The sequence below is a fragment of the Panulirus ornatus genome, chromosome 40, assembly GCF_036320965.1.
Source record: "Panulirus ornatus isolate Po-2019 chromosome 40, ASM3632096v1, whole genome shotgun sequence".
Taxonomy (NCBI): Eukaryota; Metazoa; Arthropoda; class Malacostraca; order Decapoda; family Palinuridae; genus Panulirus; species Panulirus ornatus.
Window position 1 is genome coordinate 11,721,011 of NC_092263.1, and position 14,877 is coordinate 11,735,887.

A 14,877-nucleotide genomic window follows, 5' to 3' on the forward strand; every position below is an offset into this window, starting at 1 on the left:
TATGGAATTACATTAGACGCCATTATGTTAAAATACGAGGAGATAAATAGAAATGAAAAGATTATTACAGCTGTAATTTATATTATGTGACGACGAAGCTGTATTTCATGATATTGTGCTGTATCATATGTTCATCATGTCCCTATTTTCCTATGTAATAAGATTACATTATTCCACATATTTAATGAAGTGATGGAGTTACATTATATTGCACTATCATCGTCTTGGATTATATCTGTAATGATTAATCTCTCATATCTCGGGAGGGGTTCCCAGGTACCTTTTTATGCCATAGATCGATGTCCCAATAACGAAATGTATAGATAATAGCGTAATATATAATAAATCATTTAGAATTTGATGTAAAGAACTTAATATTGGACAAGGGTATGTAATTACACCTTCATCAACACTAAATGTCATTTAACTCTCCTATAACTAATAAAAAAAATATTACCGGCCTCAAAGTATTCAAATTTAGAAGTATATATAGTTATTTAAAATGTATTTGTGATATATTAATTATATTGAAACTGGTGAAGTTAACCTCTGTTAGGGGGGGGGAAAAAATAACTGGTGAAAATAATTGATTGTTATGACTTGCGGTCAGTCGGTCAGCTGAGAGAGGCGAGGAGAAGTTAAGTGTTATGAACTATATTATTGACCTTGCCTCACTTTGTTCTACAGATTGTGCTTGAAATTTGAAACGAAAAGGATATTCTCGCGATGGTAATTCATTTTTTTTTTTTAAGTGTGGTTCTGTATGATCATTAGTGTGTCAGTCATTCCTCGTGTGAGTTGTGGATTCAAGTGTCTGTGTATGTGTGGTGCCATAGTAAACATTGTTGACATTGATATAGAAATGATGTCAAATCTAGTGAGACTTGAGGACTATGGAAGATGATGTATTTATGTAATAATAATGTTGTGTGTAGAGATGATGATAGGGCTGGCCTGGGGGGGGGGGAGGGGTTTAGTAATTACGATAGATAATGCTGATGGTTGGGAGGACAGTGAAGATTAGGGAAAATGTATAACTCCTAAAAGTCAACAGAATCCTAGAAATCTTTGGGAAACTTACCTTAGGCAGCCAGCGTGTGGTGATATGTTTTTCCTGTAGGATCTCGAGAGAAATAACCCGTAGTAAAAATGGAGGGTAATCATAGAAGTGGATTCCTAGCTGAAGGGGTGGTTCTGAAGGGCACTTGAATGATGATGCATCATCCAGAAATGCTGAGGGGGGGGGGGAGATAGTAGGGAAGGCTATGAAGTTCAGAGACAGTGTGCGGTTGGGAGGGGGAGTGGGTAATTATTTCTGATGTAGGTGAAACACTTGAGAAATCTACAGAACTTGTGGAAATCTCACCTAGCATCCCAGCGTAGATGAAATTTGCTTTTCATTGTGTTTCGCGAAAAATGGCATCGTTAGAGCTCTGTGCTTACCCCTTGTAGCTGAAAGGTTTGTGTGCTGAGGGCGTCATCTTCCATACAAATAGGTCTGTCAAATATCATCCACTTCCGTTGAACTTTTGTCATCGCTTGGGGTTACCAAGGGGGGAGGGGAGCAAAACAAGTGCATTCATTAATGCTGGTGTATTTCTACTAGTTTGATTTCTAGAATCTGACAATTTCTTGAAGTTTTCCACCTACTTGCGTATTACTCAACTGCTGTCATCTTATGTATTAGATAGTGTTACTCGCTCTTGATATCTATCATCTTCAGAGTGGGAGAGCTAAATTTATGTGTGATCTTATGATGCATAGTTAGGGGAGGTTTTGTATCAATTTGAGTTAAAAAAAAAAGGAAAATTGTTGACAGAGTCCCCCTCCCCCCCACATAATGATTCACTTAAATATGAGACAAAATTGTAAGATATAGTATGAACTCGATTACTATTATTTTCATATTCTTTGTGTAATTCTTCGCATTCCTCACCAGTTGATACATGTATGTGTTCTCTACTTAGGTCATCCAACAATGTACGCATTTTCTTATATGGAAGTAATTTTATTTAGTTAATGCAAACATGTATTATTCTCAGCCACATAAAAAATAGTTACAAATGATAGCTGTCCAGTCTCAGGGAAGGATCAGGTATATTGCTCTTGATTAATATATTGTATCTTTACAGCATGGACGACTTAAGATAAAGACAACAGCTGAACAAGCAGCAGAGAAGCAAAAGGAAAGGGAAGAAAAGAGAAAACTGTATCTTGGTGGTATTACGAAAGCTTTTGAAAAGGTATAGCGTACTTGTTATGAGATAAGGAACTGATTTACCATTGCCATCAGAAGTTTATTTTTTTCCCCTAAGTCAGTTAGTCTGTTTTCATGTTTTAATACCATTTGATTTCCCTCTGTATGCTACACTCAGATATAGTACCCTTGATTCTTTGCCATACAATAGTGAAAACATTACTTGTAATTGCCTATGTTATATGTACTTGTACTGTATTTTGATGTCTCTAATTAGCTATGAGTACCTGCTGAAGCAGGTCTCCAATGTTTTTTGTAAATAGCAGCTTATTTGCACATGAGTCAGTTAAACTAACCAGCAGAATTGTATCTTAGATGCTTCAAGCATTTTTGCTGTCTTAAGCATCATATGACACGGGAATGATTGATGATGATATGCTATAAGGAGAAAACCTTTTGGATATGGGAAGACATAATTCAAACGTATGTGCTCAATCCTTTGAATGCGTCAAGGTCAGGAACACTGGCCACTACTCCTTGGAAATTGGAATGTGTCTCTTCTATGTGAGGTTACTGGTCATTTTTAGATGAGCCATGAAATATAGATGTGAAGTGATATTGTTTTTTACAGTTGTATGATAACAGACTCCCATGCTTCACAGAGATCTTCAGGGGTTCATGATGAGGAAGGACTAAAGATAACTGCTCAGCTTTTAGCAGCCAATCCAGATGCTACCACACTTTGGAACTTCAGAAGAGAGATTCTCCTTGCCATGAAGGGGTCAGTAGATAAAATACTTGGTTTCATTTGTTGTGGATACATCAGTTAACTTTAATGATCTGTATCAGATATGCTGTTTGCATGAAGAGTATCTTTTGAATTCCTGTAGACACTGGTTTTCATGATTTTGTGTTACTCCCTTCTGGTCAGACATATTTCTTGACCATTCTTAATGTACTTTATGGTGGGGTAGTGCTATGGTTAGAGATTTTAACGACAAAGCTCAATATTATTGGTGTGAGTCATGTTAGTTCCAAATTTAGAATTCCCCCATCCCCTCCCAAGTCCACCCAGCTTTTAATAGATTTATTAGGACTGGGGAATCTGTCACATGTGATACCAGCCACATTGCTCATTTGTGTACTGTTAACTGCAATATTTGTGTGTTCTAGCCACAATAGCTCAGTAATAAACTGCTGGTACACAGTTGCATGAAACACTGTAAGCTGAAATGTAAGAAGAGCTTACATTAGCATGGAAGTTTGTGTTTCACTTTGACACGCTGCATTTGCATTAAGGATGTGTCTAATGGAATGTTATACACCCCATCGTACTAATACTGGGGACAGATTTAATCAATATGGAATATGTTTTAGAGCCAAATGATTTTATGCTATTTTTTTGAGTGATTCAAAGCAGTCATTTATCATTTTGATGATAGAAAAATTTATTAACTTTAGGATGTTTAGATGTCACTGGCTAGTAAAGTGCTTCATTCAAATTATTTCATTGTATTTAATGTTTTTATTTATGTTTTTTTTTTTTTCTGCTCTCCTTGTCTACACACAAAAGTTTTCATGCCTTTCAGAGATGACCAAGAGGCATGGGAAAAACTTCTTACTGGAGAAATGACAGCAGTAGAAAGTTGTTTAATGAAAAACCACAAAAGTTATGGGGCCTGGCACCACCGTTGCTGGGTTATGCAGAACTTACCTTCACCCCCTTGGATAGCTGAAATAGCACTTTGTGACAAGTATCTCAAAGCAGATGAAAGGAACTGTAAGTATTATTATGAGGCATATCAAAGAGCTTTACATAATTCAAGTTGCTTTAATAACATTAACGAAAGGATCTGTCTGTTTCATACCTATTCACATTTCTGATGCTTGTGAGGTAACATCAGAAGCAAACAAAAGGTATTGACTCATTCAATCACATCCATTCTCAGCAGTAATATATAATGCACCAAAACTTGACCCCCCCTGTCTACTTCCAGTTTCCCTGACCACTTCCTATGCCTAGGTTCAGTCCATTGATAGCACGTCAGGCCCTTTATATACCACATTGCCACTGTTCACTCCACTTCCTCCACACTTTACATCCCCTTACATGTTCAATTTCTAGACATTCGTAGCATCTTTCACTCTGTCCTTGCACCTCATCTTTGGTTTCCCCCTTTTCCTTGTTCCCTCCACTTCTGACATGTACACCCTAAAGGTCATCCTCTCTGCACTTCCTAACCATTTCAGCAAAACCTCTTCAACTCTCATATACATACACCACTTACCATTTGTGCCATGTCATGATGCATTTCAGATGATTTATGTGTAGTTATAAGGAGTTAGTAAGTTGGAGTTTGGAAGGACAAGGTTGATTGATGGTCATCTAAGCCAGCAATTGACTCAGCCTATAACAAGTGTGGTCTTGGTGATTGAGAGGAAGTGACCGCACTCTTTAGTAGTTTGAATTTAAGTTTATTCAATCTCCTGTCTTTTGGCAGGAGAGGTTTCTGCTATTCTTCAGTGCTACAGGCACAGGAACAAATTGTTTCTCTACTGCTTTTATCAGTTGAAATATTTAAGGCCGCTTTGTAATGCGATAAGAAATCCTAAACAGAGCTGACTTCTTTGAAGTGGATAGTGGAGTGTTATTCTGTGAACCACATAAGTTGCTTGTGTCGTTAGCTGCTTGTTTAGTACAGTTCATGTGCTTGCTTATATATAATAATCCTCAGGAAGTGTAAAATGAAGACTGCAAATGACAGACGAGCTTTATTTGATGTTTCAGTTCATTGCTGGGATTACCGAAGATTTGTAGTGGCAGGAAGTGATCACAAACCAGAGGATGAACTAAAGTTTTCCTTGCAGTTAATAGAGCACAACCTCAGCAATTATTCTGCATGGCATTACCGCTCCAAGTTGCTACCCGTGGTTCATCCCCCACCACCAAATACTCCACATCCTATATCAGAGAATGCACTTATTGAGGTAATGTTACTGTGTTGTGCTTTACCAAGAGATTTTGGTGTATAAAGTTGTTAGTGAATGGGCTATACATTACATACAGTGATATGAGAACTTACTGTGTCATTTTTTTAGGAAATCTAGATGAGGAGGTATAAGAAAATGCATGAGATTGAAGTAGTTGTGAGGAACATTAGGTAGGGGCCTCTGCAAACGCTGCACTAACTTGCCTCTTGCTAGTGACCTGTTAAGAGTGAGGCACTAAAGGCGAAGAAGCGGCAGTGGAGTTCTTTGGTTATGGAGTCTCTGTTGCCGTGGCCACCCCTTTGAGGGATTTCCAGTTAGAACAGATATCAGAGATATAGATAGTTAGATAGTATGATTTATAATCAGTTATACTTAAGAACAGCAGAGCTGCAGTTTTTTTCAAGAACAGCAGAGCTGCAGTTTTTTTTCACTCAGAGTTGTTTAATATGATATTCAGTTAACTGTATGTACTTTGGAATGTAATATCTATTACATTATTACAGTCAGGTATAGGTATTTACTCTAATTTATGCATTCCTTTTTATTTTTTGAGTTATAAACTGACCAACTTACAAACAGAGTCTGGGAACCTAACCAGGTCATAGCTAAGGAACCCCCTGTACCTAGTTTATTTTCAAAATATTAAAGCTCCTTAGATTAATTTAAGAATGTTTAGATTCTCTCCACGAAGAGCTTGGGTGGATTTTTGGAGCCTCCTTGGCTATTAACTCTTCCACACTGAGGATAAGGCTACAGTGGCTTGGGTGGCTCAGCCAGACCAGTTCTCACTTTTCCCTTGATATCTCTAGTATTGTGTTGATGTAGCAATAATTTTGAGTTCATGAGTATAACAACAGCTTTGGTTTTATAGTTAGGTAAGACAATTCTGAAGGGAATTTTTAAGAATTACTCTGCGATCATAAATCGTACTGTAGAGTGAAATGAACAGAGGATAGCAAATGGTAACTGCACCAGTTGAACAATGTAATTACGATCTGTAATTATTCATTTATAGTGTGATTATTTCCCACATTTATGGTTTGTGAGTTAAGTCAGACATTTTTGAACTGAAATGTGTAAAGAAAAAAGTCTGTGTAGAATAAAAGGAACTGTATATTTTGATGAGTAAAAGGTGATAGCTGGTAAGTGTGCGAGTCAGATAATTGTTATAACCCATGTAATTAGAAGTTTTGATGCTTAGAAGGAAGATGACAATAATTCTGATATATAAGTAAGTGAGAGTTACGGGAGTTTCAAAGACTTTGGAGGCAGCACAAGTGAGAATAATGGGGCATTAGCTGGAAAGGTTAGTTTGGTCTTCTTCCTTAGGGATGGTCTGTTCCATGGTGTACTTCCAGATAGGAGGAAGATGTTGGGGTTTTAGAGAGATTAAGCTAGCTTAGAGGCACACTCCCATAGTTCATTAGGGCTAGGACGCACAGAGACAACTCATGAGAATTATGGCTGAAGTATGCTTGCAGAACAGAGGGAGGGAAGCGGCATTATGTAAAGAGAAAGGGTTGGATGAAGAAAGATGGTCGTAGGAGATTCAATATGGTGGTTGGCCTTTGATTCCACATTATCTCATTGTCATGAGATTTTGTGGTCATATTGATGTCCAGGCAAAACCTGAAAGCTGTACCACTCTTAGCTTGCTCATGTTTAAGCTGTGAATGGTTTTTGTTATCTCAAAACTGGTTTTTGTTGCACAAGTGCTCATATACATAGTATGTGAAAATCGTGAATAGGCATGTGTGCATTATCATGTGATCTGCTCCATGTTGATGGGAATCAAGTTTGCAATATTAATAGCTATGTTAATACCAAGGTTGCAGTTATATGAGCTGCAACTGGCATTTATATGGAGAAATTTATTTGAAGGGGTTGATTTAGTCATAAAACATTTTTTTTTTTTTTTTTTTCAGGAACTGCAGACTGTAGTTGAGGCTGTATTCACTGATCCTTCTGATCAGAGTCCATGGTTCTTTTTAAGATGGCTTGTCAACAGACAGGAAAAAACTCCAAGGTGAGTTCTGAAGATGGTAAAAGGTCAGCCTATCTGTTAGACTTAGTTTTGAAGCTTTTCAGTACTGGTCATTAGTAAATGAGAATCACTGTCTAGCACATGGAATTATATAGAAGTATATCTGTTTAAAGGAAATCTCTTTTATGTTGGGAAAGGCTGAAAATGTGCCTTGGTACAGACATTAGTGCATGGACCCAGATGATAATGCTGTTCATGATAATCATTGTAATATGCAGAACACAGTGTTTACCATGAATATATCCCTTTCCTGAGTTTCAGACTAGGGGGATGGGGAGATGTCGAGAGGAACCAAGGCCCCTATCCCTGGTTACTAAACTAAATTGAACAGAATTTTCCACACTGTCTTTGAAAGCTAACAGTGGAAGGAGAGATGAACAAAACAAGAAAATATCAGAGATTGCATTTTCATGTAGCTAACAGCATGAAGACTACTAATATGTGAAAGGCCCTTATTGAACTGAACCAGTGCTCAGAGGGGACTTGGCTGACTTTGGAAGCGATTATAATTTTCAGGCAAAGGATAAAACATTTATTTATGTAATTAGAATTCTCAGGCAAACTAGGGTAATGTATCTAAAATGCAGAGATGACTTGATGGACCAGTTTCTTCTGCAGGTCTTAGATGATGAAATTATTAAGATATATTTAGGTTTTTGTTTCTTCAGCAGATTTTAGAAAGTTTTAATAATAGCATTCATGTGTTTGTTTTTCAGGATGCTTCAGGTTGGTTATATGCACTGTAACGATGATATTGGCACTCTTATTTGTGTGTTCTCCCAGCCAGTGCCTAAGCAAGATGTTCCTAAGGTTAAAGTTGATGGTGCCGAGTATGATGAAACCTTGTTGTGGTACGCACCAAATAATGAAAATTTCTCCAGTGTTTGGGTGAGCATAGATTCTCATGGGTAGGAGTGTTTCTTAATTGATTTGTCATTGGCTTAGTTCATGCAGTATCTAGTTATTTTTAAGTATCCCATCTCCATTTTATGGGGTTTATCATTCAGTGCTACCTCCCTGTTTACTCGCACACATCTTATATGTTGTGAATTAAAAGGGAACAAATTTATCAGGGAGTACAAAAATGGGTGTATCTGAAGGTAAAGTAGTCCCAAGAATGTTGGTTGGATGTGAGCAGTGGGCTATAGATGAGGGTGTATGTAGGTAGATGTGTTGGAAATGAAATGTTTGAGGACAGTATGTGGTGTGAATTGGTTTGATTAAGTAACGATAGGGTAAGAGAGGTGTGGTAATAAAAAAGGGTGTAGTTAAGAGAGCTGAAGAAGTTTGAACTTATGGGGTGAACAAGTTGAGGAAAGATTGACAAAGGGGACATATGTGTCAGAAGTGGGGGAACAAGTAGAATGGTGAGACCAAATTGGAGATGGAAGGAGTGGAAATGATTTTGAGAGATCAGTGCCTGAATTTGCCTGATGGTTAAAGACATGCATGGGAAAGGGTGAATTGGAATGATGCAGTATACAGGGGTCACTGTGCTGTCAGTGGATTGAACCAGGGCACGTGAAGCATACAGGGTAGACCATGGAAAGGTCTTTGGGGTTCTGGTTGTGGATAGGGAGCTTGGTTTCGATGCATCAAACATGACAGCTAGAGAATGGATGTGAGTGGATGTGGTCTTTCTTTGTCTGTACCTTGTGCTTCCTTGCTAACTCGGGAAACTGCAATCAGTTATGAAAAGGAAAACGAAAACAAACACATTAAACTTTTTTCATATCTGCTGCAAGTGTAAAGAATTATTTATCATTATCTGAGGATGTGTGAGTGATGTACAGAGGCTACATGTACATTCCTGATCTGCCACATTAAATAGGAATGAAGTAATGATTATTCAATTTTTTGCCATATACTTTGATTAAGCATAGAATTTCCTAACTTTTATTTTCTTTTCCTAAATATTTCCCCAATGTGTTGATTTGTATAGCGTATTGTAACGAAGTGCATCAACTTGACTTTTAGATAAGTGAAAAGAATAGTTTTTAGCTTCACTGCTTCTGCTGCAGCAGATTTGTGTATAATTATCATGATATAGGAAATCCATAAACTCAAGTGTATGGCCATGTGGTTGTCTGGAGAATTTAGTTGAAAATTAGATGGAAATTATACAGAAGCTACATTCATACGAGTAATGAGTGTTTGCATGCTACACCATTTAAAGAATGTTTGAGAGTGTGATTTTTTTGTGACTGTGCCTCTTTACTTCTAGAGATAGGTTGATATTGTTAATGACTTTGAATATGTGTTGGATTGGCTCGCAATTCCCATTAATCTGGGAAGTTATAATGAATTATAGTTTTTACATTTCCTTTTAGGTAACAAAAATAGAACTACTGTCAACCGAGGCTCACAGCATCACAGTTAATATCAATGACTCCATGTGCAAAACTCTGTCTATAACTCCTGGGCTAACCCATACTATTGAGTGGGTTACATCACTCGAGGTTTGCGGTGAGGAACTGTCTGACATGACACGTTCAATGCTAGAAGAGGTGAAAGAAAACTGTGTTACCTTGGATGAGTTAGATCCATATAATAAATGTGAGTATTGTCAAGTATTATTTTACTTAACCAGGAACTCTCAATTGACAGTCCTGTTTCAGTACAAAATTCCACAAGCTGTTCACTGTTCTTACGTGCTAGGTACCCATATCCGGCAATTATATCATCACCTGCCACCCTACCCATTCATGCATTTTGGTAACCCCTTAAGATTACAAATATGACTATATATCTTTTCCTTCCATATTCTTTTGTGACTTGTTTACATTGGTTTTGCATTTTTTTTTTTTTAGGAATACATAACCTTATGAGATTTTTATTATCACCTTTATTGCAGGGGTGCTACTAACTTTAGTAGATGTTATGTGGGCCCTTGACTCACGTACACATCATGAGGAGATTGATAATTATCTTTCTCAGCTGCAGAAACTAGACCCTCTACGTAACAAATACTATGCAGATATGAGTAAGTGACTGAAACTTCGCCATTGTAAAACTTAATGATACTGTTCCCAATTCATTTAGCATTTTTTGTCTTGTATCAGTACAATTTCACGTTCTTAAATTGTATTACACTTGGAAGTAAAAGTTTTTGAATTGCAACTGCTCATCTGTTAAATATGGATTCATGTTAAAATATGTATATCCAGCAGTGCATACTATATCCCAGCTTCATTACACATATATCCTCTTGGTCAATCTCTCCTCACTCATTCTCTCCATGTGCCCAAACCATTTCAAAACACCCTCTTCTGCTCTCTCGACCACGCTCTTTTTATTTCCACACATCTCTCTTACCCTTACGTTACTTACTCGATCAAACCACCTCACACCACACATTGTCCTCAAACATCTCATTTCCAGCACATCCATCCTCCTGCGCACATCTCTATCCATAGCCCACGCCTCGCAACCATACAGCATTGTTGGAACCACTATTCCCTCAAACATACCCATTTTTGCTTTCCGAGATAATGTTCTCGACTTCCACACATTTTTCAAGGCTCCCAAAATTTTCGCCCCCTCCCCCACCCTATGATCCACTTCCGCTTCCATGGTTCCATCCGCTGACAGATCCACTCCCAGATATCTAAAACACTTCACTTCCTCCAGTTTTTCTCCATTCAAACTCACCTCCCAATTGACTTGACCCTCACCCCTACTGTACCTAATAACCTTGCTCTTATTCACATTTACTCTCAACTTTCTTCTTCCACACACTTTACCAAACTCAGTCACCAGCTTCTGCAGTTTCTCACATGAATCAGCCACCAGCGCTGTATCATCAGCGAACAACAATTGACTCACTTCCCAAGCTCTCTCATCCCCAACAGACTTCATACTTGCCCCTCTTTCCAGGACTCTTGCATTTACCTCCTTTACAACCCCATCCATAAACAAATTAAACAACCATGGAGACATCACACACCCCTGCCGCAAACCTACATTCACTGAGAACCAATCACTTTCCTCTCTTCCTACACGTACACATGCCTTACATCCTCGATAAAAACTTTTCACTGCTTCTAACAACTTGCCTCCCACACCATATATTCTTAATACCTTCCACAGAGCATCTCTATCAACTCTATCATATGCCTTCTCCAGATCCATAAATGCTACATACAAATCCATTTGCTTTTCTAAGTATTTCTCACATACATTCTTCAAAGCAAACACCAGCTTCATAGATATTAAATGAATTTGTCTTTATACATTTCAACATTCTCTGGTGCTCAAAGCAAAAACCATTTGCATTATATTATCATTTTAGCTTGGTTGCCACACAGGTAAATTGATAACATTATGTTTTTTATAAAAATGGTAAAATATATTCATTTTTCTGCAAGATAGTAGCTCAGATAGTTGCAAGGAAGAAGTGATAAAGTGGTAAATGTTTTTATGTGGCACAAACATTGGTCTTAAACATTCCCATTTAGTATTTTTATAAAAGGGTAAACTAAGTTCTGAACACTCATTCATCAGTTATTTAAATGTTCAGAGAAAATTATGTAGGTTTAGAACATTTTTGTGACATCCGTAGGTACAGATTGGACTGTCTCATACATTTTGTGGACCACAGTGGCAGATGTGACATAGATATTGGGAAGGAAACAGGACATTGATTATCAATATAAAGATTTTTTACTAAAAATCATTGAGAATTCACTAAAACGTGGGTATTTAATTTTTCTTAATGTTCCTTTCAGAAAGTAAGTTGGCAATGGAGACTGCCCTTAAAGATCATAGGATGACAGCAGAAATTGGAAGTAAATTCAAGCTTTCTGGTAGCAGTCTTACCAGAATTACTTTTAGCCACCTCCTTGCAAACATAAACTTCATTGATTTGAGCTGTAATGATCTCACATCAATTTCTCCCTTGAGAAACCTTGTTGCGTGCAGAGTGCTGATCCTGGATGATAACAAGATTTGGAACCTTGCTCCAATATCTGCTGTGACTGCTCTTGAAACACTTTCTTTAAAAAACAACAAAATAGAAGATGTAGAGCAGCTGAAAGTGCTACAGATGCTGCCAGCATTAAGAGAACTCTTTATAAACTCCAATCCCATATGTGGAGACGAGAACATGGAAGAAAATGTGAGTAAAGTGTTACATCAATTAAAGTCCTTAACTTTACGGTAAGGTAAAATGTTTAGTTTAAAGTTATAGCTGCTAATTATATAATATATATTTTTTATTTTTGAAGTGATAAATATGAAGAGGTATTAAGTATTTGTTCATGGATACATGAGGATAACGCTAGTTTTTATTAAAGTTGGCACAAAGGCTTTATAAAGTTACGTTAGTTTCAATTGAAGAGAAACTTAATCGTGAATTACAAGTAACACCTAGATTACGGGAAATTTATACGGCATAATCAGACTTAATTGTTACTCATTAATTCATGATGTATAATTACAGTTCAGGGTTCAGGACAGGTAATTTATTTTGAGGCACATTTCAAATTGAAGAATTATAATTTTTATCACTGGAATAAGGGATGAATCTTTGTTTTACTGGGAAGAATAAAAAAAAAGATGAGGGCACCATTACCTATGGATAAATATATCTGTCTACATATCTGATGCCCATTCCCTTTAAGAACACCCTCAGGGGGGGGGTGGTCATAGCATGTCTCCAAAACTGATGAACTCCAGTGCCGTTTCTTAGGCCACTGGCAGAGGGCAACTCTAGTGCAGTGTGCCAGATGCTCCGAGCATCTGCTTCTTATGTGTGTGCCTAATATTCCAACATACTGCTTATACCAGATGCTTTCACCTGATATTCCTACCTACTACTACTATATACCAAGGATGGACCTTTGCATTTATAACATGTAAAGAGATGCATCATTCAGGCAAGGTTTGTACAAGTTCATTTGTTACAGTTTACCTGAGCAAGTCACTCTTGCGTAAAACCCTCCTCTGTGATGGCATTTCTTGGCAAAGCCACCACTCCTTTAAGGTGAAAGATAAAGTCAAGATCGGTTAGAAAGAGCAAGGCCATTATTTCTTATGGCGAAAAGATTATTATTTTGGAACTCCATGATGCCTTCTATGGGGCTCCTGCAGCTTCAAGGTGACTTTCCCATCAGGAGCTGGGAAAAGCTGGACTACTTTGTCATGAGACGTTCCTTGATGAGACTGCTCATTTTCGTCTGTTGACATGGTACGGCCTCAGCGTAAATACATGCAGGAAAAGTCTGGTTACATCAGAAAGGTCCGTTTTTCTTTAATTTTTTTGTACATCTTTATATGGTTTATTTTAAATATATTTATTTATAATTCCCCCAGGACCAATTTCTGTGAAAAATCATGGTGTTACCCAGAACCTTTCTAAACTCTTGATGCTCAAGGTTAGACTACTTCCAGTGGCAGGGAAATTTACTCCTTTGCAGAGGTTGTACTCTGAATGATGCAGCCTCGTCAAAGGTGGCTTTCACCTGTGGTGTAAACTTGAGCAGGCAGAGTCCTGTAACACTTGTATTTTATATGTTTGATTATATAATAAATCTATAAAATGACATGTTGTACCTCTAGCCCTTATGTATGATTTAACTTCAGGTATGAAAATATTTTCTTTTGTAAAGAGACAAAGAGCATGTGCCAACGTTTACTTTTGTAAAGAGACTAAGAGCATGTGCCAGACTCAAGTGGTCGTTGTTGAACGAGTATAGTGATATCAGCTCAGCTATAATCATCAGAAGAAAACAGAAGCTGGAAAATATGGATTGAACTAACCAGTTTGATTAAGCTTATAGTTGAACAAGTTTCATTAGGCTTATAGGTGAGTGGCTAGAATTATGAAATTCATTTCTTTACCTCTGTTCAAAGTTTCTTGCCATTCAGCTAGAAAACATTTTTCACTGCCTTGAAAGCATATCGGTCTGGTTTAGTAAATGTATAGATTTTTATTGAAGCAGTTGCATATAAAATGTCTTTGTTTTATACTCGTTTACTGCTTCTCACGTGTGCGAGTTAGAACTAGGAACAGAAGAAAGGCCTCATTTGCACACATCCATTCTCTGTCATGTGTAATATACCAAATCCACAACCAGGCTTACAGACCTTTCCTTGGTTTTCTCCAGCTGCCCTGGGTCAGTCCAGTGTCAGCACGTCATTGCAGTAAAGGGCATCTTTCCAGTTAACTGTCCTATGCATGCTTTCCCCTCTCATGCATGTTCAGGTCCTGAGCACTCAGAATTTTCACCGTTTCCTTACATCTCCAATTTGATCTCCCTTTTCTCTGTCCCCCTTCCACTTTTGACACATATCCTCTTTGTCAACCTCTCCTTGTTCATTCTAATTCCTTTGACTGTAAATCATATAACAATAGGGTTAATTTTTTCCCTATTATGACCAGATGCACATCAGTCAGTAATTAATGACTGTGTACCAGTCTGCCTTATCAAACCTAAAGTTATCCCCTGACAATTGGTACCTCAACTGGCTGCAAGTCATGCACTAACCAGCTCCCATACTGATCTTAAGAGTGGAAAGAGATTTTGAGTATAGGGTAATGAGATGAAATGGCACATTTGTACTTCACAGGTTGGGAGTGTGAATAACGATTACAAAGGGAAAAAGACATTGGCCTGGAAAACAGTTCTGTAGGACAAATATTAAA

General features: G+C 37.6%; 1 protein-coding gene across 1 annotated transcript; it reads left to right on the plus strand.

Annotated features, from left to right (window-relative positions):
* Positions 1-594: 594 nt before the first annotated feature.
* On the plus strand, positions 595-13,774 carry LOC139761403 (geranylgeranyl transferase type-2 subunit alpha-like). Its single transcript, XM_071685545.1, has 10 exons — positions 595-729; positions 2,133-2,243; positions 2,860-2,978; positions 3,787-3,977; positions 4,986-5,185; positions 7,114-7,214; positions 7,949-8,120; positions 9,563-9,788; positions 10,087-10,215; positions 11,960-13,774. Exons 1-10 carry the CDS (start codon positions 727-729, stop codon positions 12,391-12,393), a joined length of 1,686 nt encoding a protein of 561 aa, XP_071541646.1. The 5' UTR covers positions 595-726; the 3' UTR covers positions 12,394-13,774.
* Positions 13,775-14,877: the final 1,103 nt, after the last annotated feature.

Bases quoted from the DNA above. Each gene is read 5' to 3' on its own strand.
- LOC139761403 (XM_071685545.1), top strand. The intron at 2,244-2,859 runs GTATAGCGTACT...CATGCTTCACAG, and splicing joins TTACGAAAGCTTTTGAAAAG to AGATCTTCAGGGGTTCATGA. The intron at 7,215-7,948 runs GTGAGTTCTGAA...TTTGTTTTTCAG, and splicing joins AGACAGGAAAAAACTCCAAG to GATGCTTCAGGTTGGTTATA.